The sequence below is a fragment of the Agelaius tricolor genome, unplaced genomic scaffold (genome assembly GCF_023055355.1).
Source record: "Agelaius tricolor isolate 1412-34295 unplaced genomic scaffold, bAgeTri1.0.p SCAF_32, whole genome shotgun sequence".
NCBI lineage: Eukaryota > Metazoa > Chordata > Aves > Passeriformes > Icteridae > Agelaius > Agelaius tricolor.
In genome coordinates this window covers 3,404,662-3,422,468 of record NW_027269292.1, presented here as the reverse complement: position 1 = coordinate 3,422,468, position 17,807 = coordinate 3,404,662, and the positions used below count along the sequence as shown (strand labels likewise).

The 17,807-nt window shown below is 43.8% G+C and overlaps 1 protein-coding gene across 11 annotated transcripts in view; it reads left to right on the top strand.

The window, feature by feature from the left end:
• Positions 1-1,682: 1,682 nt before the first annotated feature.
• Positions 1,683-17,807, top strand: part of BPTF (bromodomain PHD finger transcription factor) — a 55,688-nt gene continuing 39,563 nt past the window's right edge. For 10 of the 11 annotated variants that reach the window (XM_071451177.1, XM_071451180.1, XM_071451185.1 and 7 more), the window contains exons 1-2: positions 1,683-2,552; positions 15,653-16,475. In XM_071451177.1, the coding sequence (XP_071307278.1) occupies positions 1,913-2,552; positions 15,653-16,475 (1,463 nt within the window). In that variant the 5' untranslated portion in view covers positions 1,683-1,912. Of the gene's footprint in view, positions 2,553-15,652; positions 16,476-17,807 lie in introns of those variants that run through there. The other variant, XM_071451183.1, reaches the window with a different exon arrangement.

Sequence of the window (17,807 nt, the reverse complement as noted above, 5' to 3'; positions counted from 1 at the left end):
GGAAAATGTGTGTCTGTATATTCATGTATTTAAAGAGTTACCACAACCCTCTGCCACCTTGTGAGACGTAGCAAAAATCAGCCCCACATAAGCAATCTAAAGGTGACTTGGAAAGGTTCAGAATACAATTTGAGTAGAAAGAAAGGTGTAAATGGGAATGGGCAGTGTTGGCTGATGCTGTGTGTATCATCCTGTGTTCAGGGCTTTGGGCCTATGCAGCAGCAACACTGAATATAAAAGAGCTGCAGATAAAAAGCTGGATATAGAGGGCAAATTGGGCTAAACCCTGCAGTCATTGTTGTGTGCTTGATGCTGTGGCAGGTTTGTGGGTTTAATGAGGTGCTCGGCCTGAGCAACAAGTTAATGAACAAAAGGACTTCAAAAATTACTATTGAAGAATGCAAATTAAATGATATATTGGACATGTCACTGCCATGTTTGTGGCATGACCAGTGTTGGGTTTTACCTTGCTCAGATGTATAAGCAAGGGACTGAAAGAAATGAACATGTAAACTGATTTTCTAATGATAAGACTTCTGGCTCTCTGAAATCCTGAAGCTGTCTCGGTCTAGCAATGAAAAGGAAGGCTGGTTGTAGGAAATGCAAGATATCTGTGTGCCTTGGGCTGACTTTCAGTTTGCACTGCTTTTGCTTATGAAACTGATACCCTGAATTCAAGTGGTGGCATTGGAAACCCAACTGTACAACTGGTTTTTGTTGATTTTTAGCTCTTTGTAGGCTCTGGCAAATGAGACAACCAGAGGGAATACAAAGCAGAAGGAGCCCATCTCTTTTCCTAGTGCTCCAGAGAACTGTGGAAACAGAGATTAGAGAAAGTGGATGGGCAAAACAGTGATGGTGGGTCCGTGTGTGATCTCAGTGTTTGCTTTACACGGGTGCTGGCTGTGGAAGGGTGAGCTGTAAATGGGGTTTAACGGGCGAGGAGTCAAAGCACGGCCAGAGCTGAGTGTCAGTGGTCAGAGGAGCTGCTTGGTGCCGATGGCGGAGGGAAGCCTCTCCCGAGGGGACACCCGGGGCTCTGATTTGGAGGAGAATGCAGACCCTCGTGGGGAGCCCGTGCCAGGGCCCTGCGCGCACCTCGCTCAGAGCTGTTCCCGACGGGCCCGGGGCTCCCTCGGGCCGAGCTCTGGGAGAGACCCCGGCCACGGGCCCAGCGACTCCGCTGTGGGGAGAGGGTGAGGCCGGGGCAGCGCCGGCTGAGGGAGCGGCGGTGCCGGGACCGTGAGCTGGGGCGGGGGCGCGCCGGGTGCCGGCGGAAGGGAAAGGGGCAAGCGGAGCAAAAAGGGGCGAGGAGCGGTGGCGGTGCCTGCGGTCGGTGCCGGGGTCGGATTCGGGGTGGGGGTCGGTGCCGGGTTCGGGTTGGGTGTCGCCGTCGGCGTCGGTGACGGCGCCGTTGTCGGTGCCTGGGGTCGATGTCGGTGCCTGGGGTCGATGTCGGTGCCGGGTTCGGGTTCGGGCCGGGTTTGGTGTCAGTGTCGGGCTCGGTGCCGCGTTCGGGTTCGGTCCGGGTTTGGTGTCGGTGTCGGTGCTGGGTCCGGGGCTCGCGGGGCCGCCCCGTCGCGGCGGTTCCCTCACGGCCGCGGCGGGCGCGCCCCCTGGCGGCGGCGGCGGGCGCGGCGGTCACGTGAGGCGCTCGGGGCCTGGTGCCGCTTCCCCCAGTCAGCGCGGAGCGGCCGAGGCGCAGGCGGGGAACAAGATGGCGGCCGGCGGCGATCCGGAGCGGGGCGCCGGCGATTCGCGTTGAGCCGCGGCCCGCTCGGCCCGGCCCCCCCCCCGCCCCGGCCCCGCGCCCTCCGCGGGGCGCGGAGCTTGCCCGTAGCCGCCTGTCCGGACTCCGAGCGCCCTCCCGAGCCGCCCTTCCCCTCCCTTCCCCCTCGGCCAGCGCCCAGCGATGCGGGGCCGGCGCGGCAGGCCGCCCAAGCAGCAGCAGCCGGCGGCGGCCGCCGCTCCGGCGAGCGCCCCGGCCCCGGCAGGCCCCATCGGCGGGCTGCGCTCCCGGCAGCGCGGCAGCAGCCGCGGCAGGTGGGCGGCCGCGGCCCAGGCGGAGACGGCGGGGCCCAAGCAGAAGGGAGCCGGCGCTGCCCAGGCCTCGTCGCTCGCCGCCGCCGCCTCGCCCAGGGGGGGCGGCAAGAGGAAGGCGGGCGGCGGCGGCAGCAGCACCCCCGGTGGGGGAGGCAGCGGCGGTAAGGGCAGGGGCAGGGCCGGGGCGGCAGGAGCAGGGGGAGGAGGAGGCGCAGGAGGCAGCTGCAACAGCCAAGGCAGGGCTGCCTCGTCCAGGAGGAGCATCAGCAAAGTGGTGTACGACGATCATGAGAGCGAGGAGGAGGAGGAGGAGAGCATGGTGTCCGAGGAGGAGGAGGAGGGAGACCCCGAGGATAACCAGGACTCCGAGGAAGAAGAGGAGGAGGAGATAATGGAGGAGGAGGACGACGACGACTCTGACTACCCCGAAGAGATGGAGGATGAAGACGATGCCAGTTATTGCACTGAGAGCAGCTTCAGGAGCCACAGCACCTACAGCAGCACCCCAGGTAGAGAGTCCGTGGGCGAACTCAAACAAGTCGAGGGCACCCCACATGCTCCCTCTAGGTTGGCAAATACGCTCCGCACTCCCATGCGAGGATGTGAGGGATGCCCGCAAGCACTCCCAGGGAGAGGGGATGCAAATAACCACTGGCAGCCCCGGGGACGCGGGGAGCATTGGAAGATGCTCACAAACGCAGGCACGGGGAGGGCGGGCGGCACTTGCTGGAACAAGGGGATGCTTTGCAAATATTCATGGGGAACCTGGTGACCGCAGAAATGCGCGATCCACCAGGACGTGTTGCAAACAATGTCAGAAGTGTCGTGGAGCATTCACTTTAAATTTAAAAACAAGGGAAACGAGAGGCATGCCTTGCAAAGAGGTCTTTTCAATTAAATACAGGAAAGGCTGGCTTGTGCTTGCAAATACAACTTGATGTTGAAAGGAAAGGAAGCGCATGTAAGTTGAAGTGGCTTAAAAAACCAAAAAACTATAAACACCGAGAATTTTCAGGCTCTTGAGGTCAGAGCTATAACTGGATCCAGCATCTACTGGCTTTAAGACAAAAGTAGCTTTCCAAGGAGGGAAATGAGGTGCATTGTTCAAAATGGAGATTGCATTGTTATAGTTTGGGGAAAAGTGCACAGGGCCTCGTTGCAAGGATGTAAACCTAGTTTGAGTTCAACACAAAGATTAAAAGGTGGAGGTTGAGTCAGAGGTCTTGCATTTAAACACTGCGTTTATCTTAAGCTATGGCAACCTTTAAAACTCATGTTGGGGTTAAAATTCATTAAACGTAATTGTGATTTTTTTTTTTTCCATTCTAGTGGAAAAATTGGGAAATTTTTAAGGCCTGCATTTCTGTTTGTCCTTAATTGGTTCATTCACCAAGCTTCAGAAATTCTTTTATTTAAACTTAAGCACTTTGGATTTATTTGAACTTGTTCCAGAATGGAATTCAAGCTTAGAATATTTTATTTTATTTTTCTTTTCTTTCTTTTTTTTTTTTTTTTTATGTCTCTGAACCAGGAGAGTAGTTCAACTTATAGGTAATTTGGGCTGCAGGATGGCAGGCACTGCTGTTGTTCCAGTATTTGGCCAGTTTGGAAGGGAGGAGGAACAGGTTGTTGATGTGAATGCATTGCATCTTAATTAAAAAAGGAATGTAGTTCCGAGTAGTTAGCTGATGACTTTTTAAAAGGGGGAAGTAGTGGGTGCTAAATGTGTAATTTGTTTTTATTTTGGTGAGTTAATGATATCAGCTCATTCTGTGACTTCATAATGGTTACTTTAAAAAGCTCTGTATGTTTGTCTATATATTTTTTTAAACTTATATCCATATGCTTGAGAACCTAAATGAATCAAAATAAGTACATACAGTACTAAATTTATTTAGAGATAATTTTTAGAAGATGTTAGTTTACCTGTTGCAGGAATGTCCTGCAATCAAATTGAAATTTTTTTTATAAAGATTGAGACCTGGCTTCACAGAAGGAACACTCTAAAATACTCAAATACTCTCTTGACTTTTAACTCTCCATTTTCTTCTTAGCTGTGATAACTTTCATTTTTATTACTTTTTTGGGAGCGCTTATGTCAGGGAAATAATATTTTTATGATTTTAACTGGCTAGGTCAGGATAATATTTTTTACATGAGCATCCAGGTTTAAAATGAGTTCTGCAGAGAATGGGTGTATGCCATTTTTCAAATGTGCTAAGTGTTTTGGCAAATCAGAAGATAGCTCTCTGTGCATTGTTGTACAAGCATAGACAGGTTTTATGTGGTATTTAGTTGTATCAGAAACCATTTGGATAATTTATATGTTTATTTCTCACTTGGTAGGATGACTTCACTTAACTTTCTTAAGAGAAGTGTAAGCATTTTAATCCTTAGGTGCTCTCTCCCGAGTTTTTGAGAGTTAAAACGTTTGTGTTGTTATTTTGGCAATTTACTGGTGGTTCTCATTAATTCAGTGTTTGCCTAGAGGTCTCCCTCCCTCCTGGATAACTCTTGCCTTTCTGCAAGGAAAGTACAAAGTTTTCATTCAGGCAGCTCAGTCCATGCCTCCTCCTGGACAAACACCTGCTCTGGGAGCCAGGGTGGCACTGCTGGAAATCTGAAATGCCAGTGCCACTGCTGGAAATCTGAAATCCCAGTGCCACTGATGGAAATCTGAAATCCCAGTGCCACTGATGGAAATCTGAAATCCCAGTGCCACTGATGGAAATCTGAAATGCCAGTGCCACTGCTGGAAATCTGAAATCCCAGTGCCACTGATGGAAATCTGAAATCCCAGTGCCACTGATGGAAATCTGAAATCCCAGTGCCACTGATGGAAATCTGAAATGCCAGTGCCACTGATGGAAATCTGAAATCCCAGTGCCACTGATGGAAATCTGGCTCCTGGCATAATCCAGCAGGAGATGCCGGCCCTCAGAGCAGCACTGACAGCAGGACAGGGTTTGTCTCATCAGGATCTCTGTGTCTGGTGGAGCAGAGGGGAGGTCAGAGCAGGGCAGGGCTGGGGTTGTGTCTCCCAGGTTCTTCCAGGGGCTCCAGGGTGCACCCTGAGCTGGGGTTGGTGCTCAGCTCTGTTCAGATACTGGGGGGTTATTCCATAGCTCTGTGTTAGATACAGGGGTTATTCCATAGCCCTGTGTTAGATACTGGGGTTATTCCATAGCCCTGTGTTACATACAGGGGTTATTCCATAGCCTGTGTTAGATACTGGGGGGTTATTCCATAGCCCTGTGTTAGATACAGGGGGGTTATTCCATAGCCCTGTGTTAGATACTGGGGTTATTCCATAGCCCTGTGTTACATACAGGGGTTATTCCATAGCCTGTGTTAGATACTGGGGGGTTATTCCATAGCCCTGTGTTACATACAGGGGGGTTATTCCATAGCCCTGTGTTAGATACAGGGGTTATTCCATAGCCCTGTGTTAGATACAGGGGGGTTATTCCATAGCCCTGTGTTACATACAAGAGTTATTCCATAGCCCTGTGTTAGATACTGGGGTTATTCCATAGCCCTGTGTTACATACAGGGGTTATTCCATAGCCCTGTGTTAGATACTGGGGTTATTCCATAGCCCTGTGTTACATACAGGGGGGTTATTCCATAGCCCTGTGTTACATACAGGGGGGTTATTCCATAGCCCTGTGTTAGATACAGGGGGGTTATTCCATAGCCCTGTGTTAGATACAGGGGTTATTCCATAGCCCTGTGTTAGATACAGGGGGGTTATTCCATAGCCCTGTGTTAGATACAGGGGTTATTCCATAGCCCTGTGTTAGATACTGGGGTTATTCCATAGCCCTGTGTTACATACAGGGGTTATTCCATAGCCCTGTGTTAGATACAGGGGGGTTATTCCATAGCCCTGTGTTAGATACAGGGGGGTTATTCCATAGCCCTGTGTTAGATACAGGGGGGTTATTCCATAGCCCTGTGTTAGATACAGGGGGGTTATTCCATAGCCCTGTGTTACATACAGGAGTTATTCCATAGCCCTGTGTTAGATACAGGAGTTATTCCATAGCCCTGTGTTAGATACAGGAGTTATTCCATAGCCCTGTGTTACATACAGGGGGGTTATTCCATAGCCCTGTGTTACATACAGGGGGGTTATTCCATAGCCCTGTGTTACATACAGGGGGGTTATTCCATAGCCCTGTGTTAGATACAGGGGGGTTATTCCATAGCCCTGTGTTAGATACAGGGGGGTTATTCCATAGCTCTGTGTTACATACAGGGGTTATTCCATAGCCCTGTGTTAGATACTGCGGTTATTCCATAGCCCTGTGTTACATACAGGAGTTATTCCATAGCCCTGTGTTAGATACAGGAGTTATTCCATAGCCCTGTGTTAGATACAGGGGGGTTATTCCATAGCCCTGTGTTACATACAGGGGTTATTCCATAGCCCTGTGTTAGATACTGGGGTTATTCCATAGCCCTGTGTTACATACAGGAGTTATTCCATAGCCCTGTGTTAGATACTGGGGTTATTCCATAGCCCTGTGTTAGATACAGGGGGGTTATTCCATAGCCCTGTGTTACATACAGGGGTTATTCCATAGCCCTATGTTAGATACAGGGGGGTTATTCCATAGCCCTGTGTTACATACAGGGGTTATTCCATAGCCCTGTGTTAGATACAGGGGTTATTCCATAGCCCTGTGTTAGATACAGGGGGGTTATTCCATAGCCCTGTGTTACATACTGGGGGTCATTATCTCACATCCTTGTCTTACACACAAATTGGGACACAGTGACAGCTCCTGTGCTGTACTGGAGGGCTCCGAGGAGCGGCTCCCCCTGGCTTGCACTGACTCCTGACAGTTTTTCCCAGTAGAGATGGTGAACAGTCCTTCTCCCCTCACCCTCCAGCCACTGCCAGGATGTCCTCTGAGGGGCTGGAGTGTTTTTGAGAGCTGGCTATTGAATAATTGCCATCCCAGTCAAACTCTGCTGCCAACCTCGCTTTTACACATAAATCACATCCCACTTAAATGGGGGATGGACTTGCTACAGTTTTTTCTAACTTACATCTAACAATGAATTAAAAGATCACAGAGCAATGTTTCTGGCCAAGAAAGCTTCAGGTTCTGTGCTCTGGTGGGAAGCTTATGATTTATCTTGAACTTAGATGTAGGAGTACTTTCTACTATAATATGGTAATAAATTAATATTATTATAATATAAAATAATATTATTAAACTATTTAAAGAAATGGAATCTTAGAAAAGATAAAATGCCAAATATACCACTTAGTCATGGTACAATAAAAACATACTGTGTGAATAACAATTATTTCTTTTTATTCTACTGGATATACTTTTGGTAGAGGGATTTTGTATGTGTAATGTCCCTTCCCTCTCACCCTTTGCACCCCCAGAAGGTGGATGAACTGCTGGGACAGGTATCCTGTATAACTTGTATCACTAAACGTTTTTGCCATTCCCTGTCCAATGTAAATTCCACTTGAGGCTTGTCACTGTTGCATTATAGTTACTAAGTATTTTTCATATGTTGCAGAATTTGAAGAGAAGGGTTTAATGGGGAGGCCTAGAAGTCCTTCATTTTTTGTTTATTGATTTTTCTTCATCAGAAAACTAGTTTTAGGAAGAGCTATAAATCTAGATTTCAGCTGAGATCATCAGTCTGTTAAACAAACAAATACACAATATATATCTTAAAATACAAGAAATAATACTTGTAGTTGGATTTTGCTTGTCTGAGCGTTTGCAGGGATTGACCATTACTTCAGTTAACCAGTTATTTCCCAGTGTGCTTTTATCTTCAGAGTGAAAGAATTTAGCTGGGTACCAGGTGCTGCATTTGGTGTGTCTGTAGTAATTTTTTATCTGAACTGAAGAATTGTGGAAGTGGAGACACTGAGATACAACATTAAGATATGCAGCCTCCTTTGTGTGCCGTGGGAGAAGATTTACCAGCCTCCCAAACGCCTCACCTGGGCTTCCCTCTTCTCTAAATGAAACCTGCTGTGCTCTTATTTACCATGTACTGATCTGCACTCGGACTTGTGCTCTCGAGGGAAGGATCACTAGTTCCTCATGCCAGTCCTGAAAAATGTAGGAGACGATTCTTAACAAAGAAATCGTGTGGAAGGCCAGAGGAGTAAATGTGGGGCTGATCCTGCTGCATTGAGTTGTAAATTGGCAGCTTATCTGAGGAGAGCTTTGTCAGTCATCTCAGGAGCTCTGAGCAGCCAATACCTGCCCTGATCGAAGGATGTGTGTGTGTTGTAAGAGAAAACGTGCTGCAATGACTTTATTGGGCAAACTTTTTCTGTAGATCTGCAGTAAAATTCTGGAAGTGCTCATTGTGTTGCACAGAACAGGTGTAAGGTGAATAAATGTGGATTTTAGTGGGTTGGGGCTGGCTCTCAGGGCTCACTAACTCATTACATTTGTTACAGCTTATCTGAGTGTGTCCCAAGAAATTGTCCAGCTGTTCCTGAGAATCATTTTGTTTGTGCTACCTGTGATTCTGTTGGGTTTTTTCCTTTGCCTGGGTTCTAGGCTCTAAAGGGTTGTGCCTCTGAGTCCTTCTCAAAGTGATCTCACCTGCTGCTTGTGCTGCATTTGCATTTGTTATCCAAATGTTAAAATGATTCCATAGATCATGGGGGTTTGTATTCCTGGCTCCTCAGGGAGTGCTGATGGCCATGATGTTGGGAAAGTAAATTCTTAAAAGTGAAATCAGTTGAGAACCCTAGTTTGATATAAAAGTGCATGCTGACAGGTGTGCAGACTGAAAAAGGAAGCAGCCAAAAGTTTCACAGTTTTAAAAGAACATAAAGACCTATTTTTGTACAAGGGAAGGCAGGAGTCAAACTTTGCTTGGGAACATGTGTGAGAATTTCTGTGATGTGAGTGCACTCAGGATCTAGTCTAATAACCAGTGATTTTTTTCATTTGTTTTTCAACTTCCAAAGCTTTTTTGGTGCTTGGAATGCCTCCTTTTTAATGTTTGTTTAGTTTTTAAGTTTTATTTATGGCTGGATTTTTCTTTTCTCCAGACTAAATAAATGAATTTGGGTTAGGTGTGATTACTGCAGAGTAATATTCAAATTGGAGCTGCACCTACGAGTTGTTACAAATGCATCTTTTAGAAAATTTTTCTGGAAGAGACTGTTTGACTGTGAATATTAGAAACATGATTATCATGTTGGCATTTTTAAAAGGGAAGAAAGTGTTTTGTGAAAGTCAAAGCCTTTAATTTCAGCCCATCCCAAGAAAAATATTTAGATTTTTCTATTTTGGCACTACTTTTCATAATATATTCTTATTTTATGTTGAACTCATTCATTTTACTGCTGTTTTTTCTTTGGTGGAAGCTGAGCAAATGTTCTCCCAAGAGGTTGACTTTTAATTAAAGAACCAGTTTGGATATTGCTGGGGCAAACATGCAGCTCTATCCAGTTTCTGCATTCTGCTGTGAAAGGAAAGAAAGAACACCAAAAAAAGCTTTTCTTACACATTGTCATCAACTGTTTCCAGTTTTCTCAGTGATATCTAACAAAAACTCCTGTGTTGCTGTGGAGTCCCATTTGAAACGTGCCTGCTGCAAAGCAATAATATGGGACAGCAAGTGTGTGTTTATTAAACCAGACCAAAATAGGAGGGAGTGGAGGGCAGTAAAAAGGCAAAGTTTACAGAAGGAAGGAGAATGTAGGAGAGGGCATCTTCTCTAAGGAGTGCTCTGCTCCCAGGACATGGTATAGAACTGGCAGCTGCTCTTTATGTTGAGAAGTTTCTGCAGTGACTCACGATCTGGAAAACAAAACCAGCCCAGTTCTGCTTTACTAAAGATGGACTTTCATCTAAGAGTAGTGTGGTTTGACTTGGCTTGTGGAGCTTGAAACCAAAATTTTCATCTTTTTTTGGGGAAAATGGAAAGTCCTTTCTGTGGTCAGTGTGGTCAGTTCTGGAGGGGTGGGGTTTGTTCTGTATTTTCCCCCCTCCTGGGAAAGGTTGCTGAAGTATCTGAAGCTCCTTGGTCTCTTTTCTCTCCCCAGTGCTCCTACCAAGCTTTTCCTCTCCATGGCAACTGTGAGCAGGAGCTCTGGGCTGGAGAGCCCAAGGGCTGGGAAGTGATGGGGAAAGGAAAGGAAAGTTGATGAGGAACGATGAGGAAGGGAAAGTTCTGAGACAAGTGAAATGGCACCAGTTGAGAACTTTCAGATCAAGAGAGACTGGAACCAGTGTTTATTTTTTAGGCCAGACCAATGCAGCCACCACTCTGTCCCTGTTTAAACAAGACAGTGGTTCTGGAGGATATTTGTCCTGTAGGACATCCATCCACCAGTCCAGAGCCTGAAATATGTTGGGCTGAAAGGCTGTGTTTGCTGTTTAACCTCAGTGAGACAAGGCAAAACTGGATTTTTGTGGTATTTGTTAGCCTACATGTGTATGGTGATCGTATGTAACTAAAGCTGAAGAACATGGAACTGTGTCCTGGACACTGATATCTGCAGTTAATTCAGATACTCTGTTTACATAAACCAGCAGATGTGTTAAGGATGGTTAAAGTAGTTTTAAATTCTCCATTCTCCTGTGGTAAAGAGTAGATGTGACTTTCCCTTTTCTTCTTTCAGTCTGTGAATCAAAGTGGTGACAAGGTTTTTGGTCCTTTTAAACTCTTTTTCATTTCTGAATTCTGAAAGGGTCAGCATTTGAACCAAGTAGGTTGAGTAGATGCAAATAAAAAAAATAAAGCAATGGTTTGGGTTTTTAAAGTAAATTCTGATTTTGGGTGTTTAGACTGTTACTTAAGTAACTTTGTTTTATTTCAAATATCATTAGTGTGTTTGCTTAAATATTTGTAATAGAAATTATTTTAGTAGATTATTCTAAGTGTAGACTATAATTATCAGTATCTGATAATTATAATGTGCCATGGAAATAGAATTGTTTGCTCTTTAATCTTAATTAAGGGCAGCTCTTCAACTAGAGAATTCAAAATAGGGACAGGTAACCACTGCAGAGTGCTCCAGCACTTGGGGAGAGACAGCCAGTGAAGGACTTGCCATCTAAAAGAATCTTGTGCTAGGTAGAAATGTAGTGTTCAGACACTCCAGGGGATCTGGATCCTGTCAATATTCCAGCTGTGGCAGCAGAGGCTATTGGCAAATCAATTTTTTTCCACCAAATAAAGCTATGGAATTTGAGTGGTGTAGAAGTGGACATTTTCTGCCTTTGTAGTGCCTCAAACTTGGAGGTGAAATTTGATTCAGAGACTTAGTTAACATGCAGAAACTATCTCAGGAGTATCTCATTTGCATATAATAAAACTTGAGTATGTTTTGGGAAACTTCAGTGTGGGTAAATTGAGAGTAGATTTCTTGAATTTAGAGTAGTTCCATGAAAATTCAGTTTAAAGTCTGGTCAGTCAGATGGTGGTGCTTAAAGGAGAAGTAACCTGCTGGTGCACCTGCTCTGCAATCCCCTTGGTGGTTTGGGGGTTAAACAAAGCAATTTCTATTTGAAACAAAATTTCCCTCTGGGGCCCAAATCCTTGACAAATGACAAGAAGTTAAAAAAAAAAAAGGTTGTCAAATCCTAGTATCTCTTAAATAATTTAAACTGAAGTGTTTGAAGTGGCCAGAGTTCTTTGTGGGGCTGTGGGTTTTTTGTGTCTGCCACTGAATGTTGAATTTTAATATTGGCCCACTTGCCTCATGAAAAAGAAGATTGTCTTTGAAAGTGAAGAGCTTGAAAAATTGTATATGTTTATTGCAGGGAGACATTTTTCAATGTTTGAGAGATTTTCTTTTGTGTTTCTGAGGCACAGTAGGGTAAACATGGGCTGTGGTCTTCAAAAACCCTCACACAGGAGGTGCAGCTGCTCCAGAGCAGGGTGAGCTGTGTGGGTTGCCAGCACACTGAAAAATCAGCAGTAAAATACCAACATTTCAGCTCAAAAAAAACTACTTGTAGCACTTTGACATCATTATATATTCCATTGACCTGCACTTTTAATTCCAGTTGAGCAGCCACTTGCAATGCTTCAAGATTTATGAGCACCTTGGCAGAGAATGTCCATCCTTTGCACTGGAGATTATTTATTAGATTGCTTGGGTTTGCTGGTTTGGGCTTTTGAGGGTTTTTTTAAAGGTATCTGAATGTTTCTTGGGATCACAGTTGGTGTATTGGCCAGTAATACATTGAAGCACAAATTGCTGGGAATTTCTGAATATCCAAATCACACTTTGTGATTCTCCTCTCAACTTCAAATTCTCTTCATCCCCAGTACAGAGAATATTAATAACAAATTGAAAGTGAAATTGGAAAGAAAAAAAGCCAGCATAGAAAGACTTTAAATGCTGTGCCATCAAGTCATTCAAGAAAAATACAGTTTCTTTCTAAAATATTCTGCATCTTTGAATACTTGCCTTTTTTAGCTCTGGAAACCAGTTTATATTTAGTTGAGAATTGTTCAGAGCAGTTCAGTGTCCAAAAACAGAAATTATTTGAGCTCTTGAGCTGTGGTGTGTGGTTTGCAGTGTGGATGGGGAGTGTTGAGGTGCACAATATCATAATGTGCTGCAACTGTGAGGTCTAACACAAATGAAGCACACATTTTCTAATCCAGTCTGCTTTTCCTATTGTCTGTTTTATTATTGCTTTTGAAATTTCTGCTCTTTCTACCAAAGCAAACAGGAAAATTCACAAATTGCTTTAAGTAGGAGATGGAGTGGTGTGACTAATGCAGCCACAGGTTGTATTGTGCTTGCACCAAAGTACAATTCTTTATTGTGTTATTATGACACATTTATATCCTGATAACACATTTCTTCTAGATCTGCAATAGCACCCTTGTGCTTCCTTTGTAAGAGGAAGTGTTAGAGATTAACTATTTCAGAGCATATTAGGAATGCCTTGTTTTAAAGTTCTTTTTTATTCCCTTATTACTTTCATGTGACAAATCTACAAGTGGCTTTCAATTGCACCAGGAGATGTTTAGATTATATATTAGGAAAACTCTGTTTTGCTGAAGGGTTGTGAAGAACTGGCTGCTCAGGAAACTGGTGTAGGTCACCCTGGAGGTGTTTGAGATGTGTGGATGTGGCACTTGAGGACGTGGTGGTTGAGCTTCATCTTGAAGATGTTTCCAACTTTACTGATTCTGTGATTCCATCCCATGCTTATCTCGTGGTAAAGAGGCAAAATCAGTGTTTGGAGTCCCTTTTTCCAGCAGTGGTCCTTCTCTCTGGTTTATCTTTGCCTGAAATTACTGGGGGGATTTGTCACTTCCCATTAGTTGAGGCAAAGCAGGGTTAGTGTCCTTGCTGCTCTCTTTCTTGGAGGGCTGTTTCATGGCATTGCTGTGTGACAGACACATTTTTCTGCTCCAGAAAGAATTCTGGTTGATATCTCTGCTGCCTTTTGTGATATTTGTACTCTGTGAGGGCCATCAGGGGTTTCAGGTCTGTCCTGTGGTGGTGTCCTGCATGCCCAGCCAGGACTGCAGTGTTGAAGGGAACTCCAGGACTCCAGAGTGGTTTATTGGGTGGGCATGGCTTCTTTTGCTGTGGGGTCCTCTAATTAAACCAGCTGTGGCTTATGCACATATGATTTTGGATCGTGGTGGTAGAAAAGTTGAGTTGAATCTGGAGAGCACTTGCTTTGTGCCTGGCTGTAAACTCTTTGTCTTTGTGTGTTTGCCATGATTAAACATTTTCCACTGCAGAGTGCAGAGGCATGTTGGAAGACACTCATAGAAGCATTCCTTCACTTTCCACAGTCAGAACTCAAACTTGGAAAGTTATTTTTATCCACACATGAGCTTGACCTGTTACTTCTGTAATGGAAACATCTTGCAGTTCATCTTCCATATTGTTTGGGTGTGTAATTTGTTGTACAAAATTTCATTCTTTAACCCTGGAAAGGGAGAGCTGTGTCTGGAGCCTTCTTGCCATGCCAGTCTAGGGGTTGATTTATTTTTCTGGAATCATTTGTTGTGCATCAAGATGTTTCTTAGAGGTGGCTTTTCTTTCTGGTAACTTTTTTTTCCCCTTTTCAATGCATTAGTGTTTTAATGATGGTGTTTCAGATTCAGCAGGATCTGCCTTAGCAGCTTTTCTCCCACATTAGACTTAATTTCTGTATTTCTGGGAGTATTGAATGGAGTAGGATGAGTTGAACAAATGCCACAGAGAACCATTTCCATTTAATGGTAACATCCAAGCAGACTGGAACTCACTTCATCTCTTCATTTCCTTGAACCAGTTTTTGGGGAGCTCTGCTATCTGCAGAATATGGTTAAGAAATAATGAATGTGAATCTTAAAATTCCAGACTATTTGTTGTGTCAGAACACACAAAGTTTAATAGATGTCCCATTTTAATAAGTGTGTGGGAAATGGCTGCTGTGGATAGCTGCAGTTTTTCTTTGGATTTTCTCTGTGCATGAAGTGTCCTGCTGACACTTGTCTATGGACAATGGATAATTTTGACATTTATTTGTTGACCACAATCTTAGTGTGCTTAGTAAGAGGACCAGTTTCCCTCTCAGTTCTTGGATTAAATCTAATTGATGGTTTATGAGATTTTTCTCAACTTGTTTTTTTCTAGCAAGGGAAATAAGCTTAATGAGTGCATCTAAAACTTTTAACTGATAGCTGAGAAATAGTTGCATGTAGCTGGTTGTTTTGATAGAAGATGAAAATATTTCATCTGTGAGGTAGGGCCATTTAAAAAAACATTCCTCTTTTATTTTTCCTTCTGCTTGGCATCAAGGGTAGTGGAATTCAAGGCAAGAAAATGCAGCATCTTATCTGAATTGACATCTGAGACTGAATTAATTATGCTCAGTGTCTTTTCTTTTAGGTAGTAAAACAGCTCTTTAGATGAGCTTTTATTGGTTAACTTCATCCTTCTCTAATTTTGCCTCTTCATCCTGTGGATATGGCTCCTGTTTTATTGAAGCATGAGGGTGGATTGGGGGGGTGGTTGTTTGTTTTGAGAAATTAAGAATTTTTGAAATATTTTCATAAAATATCACATTTACTTTCTGGTTTTGGTTTGTAGGTAGTCAGAAGAAACATTCAAGTCAGAAAGCAGTGGGTAATTTGCTTTAGGGTCCCTTTTATATTTTAATTTGGTTGAGATTGTTGTCCTATGACATCTGCTTGAAATGAGCTTTCCTGGATGCCCTTGCTGGATAGGATAACTTGCAATCATTGAATACAGAATACCTGTTTGGAGTGTGATGTTTCAGGTTTATAAAAGTGAGAAAAATTATTATTTTGGCTGCAGGAAATGTCTTTCTTTTTAAGTAGTTTAAACAATTACATTCCTAGATATCATTTTAAAGCTTCAAAAGATGTACCTTGTATGGAAAATGCAATTCCTGCATGTGTCTAAAGCAAAACTTCAGATATCTTGTGTTTTATGTTCATACTGTTAGTTAAAGAATAAGATGATTAGCTGACTTAACACATTTCTGTAACTGTGAAGCTTGTGAAGCCTTAATTTGCATTAGTTCAGAATGTTAACACAGTGATTGATGACAGATGTTCAAACACGCTGACCTGTGAACAGCAAAATTCTCACTGTTGTTTCTTATTCCAGGTAGGAGAAGACAGAGAGCACATCGTCCTCGTTCTCCAATATTGGAAGAAAAGGATATCCCACCCTTGGAGTTTCCTAAATCCTCAGAGGACTTAATGGTGCCTAGTGAGCATATAATGAATGTCATTGCCATCTATGAGGTACTAAGGAACTTTGGCACTGTTTTGCGCCTCTCTCCTTTTCGTTTTGAGGACTTCTGTGCTGCTCTGGTAAGTCAAGAGCAGTGCACACTTATGGCAGAGATGCACATAGTGCTGTTAAAAGCAGTTTTACGTGAAGAAGACACTTCAAATACTACCTTTGGACCTGCTGACCTCAAAGATAGCGTTAATTCCACTTTGTATTTCATAGATGGAATGACGTGGCCAGAGGTTCTGCGGGTATATTGTGAGAGTGACAAGGAATACCATCATGTTCTTCCTTACCAAGAGACAGAGGACTATCCTTATGGACCAGTAGAGAATAAAATCAAAGTCCTGCAGTTCTTAGTGGATCAGTTTCTTACCACAAACATTGCACGTGAGGAGTTAATGTCAGAAGGTGTCATTCAGTACGATGATCACTGCAGGGTCTGTCACAAACTCGGGGATTTGCTCTGCTGTGAGACCTGCTCGGCCGTGTACCACCTGGAGTGTGTGAAGCCGCCCCTGGAGGAGGTGCCCGAGGACGAGTGGCAGTGCGAGGTGTGCGTGGCACACCAGGTGCCTGGAGTGACTGACTGTGTGGCTGAAATCCAAAAAAACAAACCCTACATCCGCCACGAGCCCATCGGCTACGACCGGCACCGGCGGAAATACTGGTTCCTCAACAGGAGGATCATCATGTGAGTGAGCCAAGCACTGCATCCTTTCTGAGCAGCCATATTGTGGGTTCAGTGCATCATTTGAATTGCTGTTGCCATCTTAAAATTGCCCTTGCTTTAGATAAGGCTGTTTATTACTAAAGACCATGTAAATAATCCACATTTATCCCAAATTAATACTCTCATAATCTATACATAAAAACAGGACCTCAGGCTTAATATTAATGTGCCTAAAAGACATGAATGTGAGGCAAAGAAAGGGAGTATTAATGAGAACTCCCCAGTTTCTTGTAGAAGTTACTGAAGAGAAGTTTGATTCTCTTTATGATCACATGGTGTGTAGGACACTGCTTGTGGTCTGTCACCAGAGTGTTTGGCTGCCAGGTTCTGGTGCCAGTTTGATGCTCTGCTTTTGAAGCTGAAACTTTCAGAGATGCTCAGAGGGATTCATTGTTACTAGAAAAGCAGAAAATGTTGCATTGAACCTTGTTCTGTAGTGCAAAGAAAGTCACCAGAGAAAGTTGTGCCTGTCTTTGAGGGAGATACTGTGTGTGTTTCACACAATTTCCTGTTACTGGTTGGTCTCAAAATACAAATGTATCTCAAAATATTAATAGGAGTCAAACCCTTGCTAATGAGGGCATTGTGCCCTGGATTTTACCTGAAAAGTTGAATCTGAAATTCATTTTTCACAGGAAAATGGCTAAAGATTGCTTTTGTCATAAAAGACTGTTCTTATCTAATTGTTCTCATAATGGAGGAGAAACAATATTTAAGTGAAATTAGTGCTATTGTTAAATTAGAAGAAATAGAGAATTTAGCAGAGCTCTGAAAACACAGAAACACAGTTTCCATTCAGTGTTACAGAGAAAATAAACCACAGCTGGGTACCTTAACAGAATTTTGTACAAAGCAGGTTACAGTGAATGTTAAGATAGTAGCCAGTGTGTTTAAAAGGGGCTGTGAGGTCTGCTGCTGGTGTTCCATCTTGCAAAGAAGACACTTCTAAGGGCTCATGGTATTCCTTTAAAATGTGGGGCTGTTTCTCTGGGGTATTGTCAGCTGATGCTTTGAGTGTTAATTATCTCTGCTCTGTTTCCTGTGTTCTTCTTTCATATTCGTAAAAAAAGAGTCCATGTTTGATCTTTTTTAGTTTCTCTGGGTTATAAATGTCACAGTAATGCCAAGTAACCTTTCAAAGGATGCAGGGAATCTTTTATACTCTTTTTTTTTTCCCTATATCCGTGCTCCATGTTTATACTCAGTCACATGCTCCACAGTGAGGGGTGCATCATTCAGGTGGTTCACCAGGATGTGATGGGCACCTGAAGCTGTTGATATCCAATTATTCCA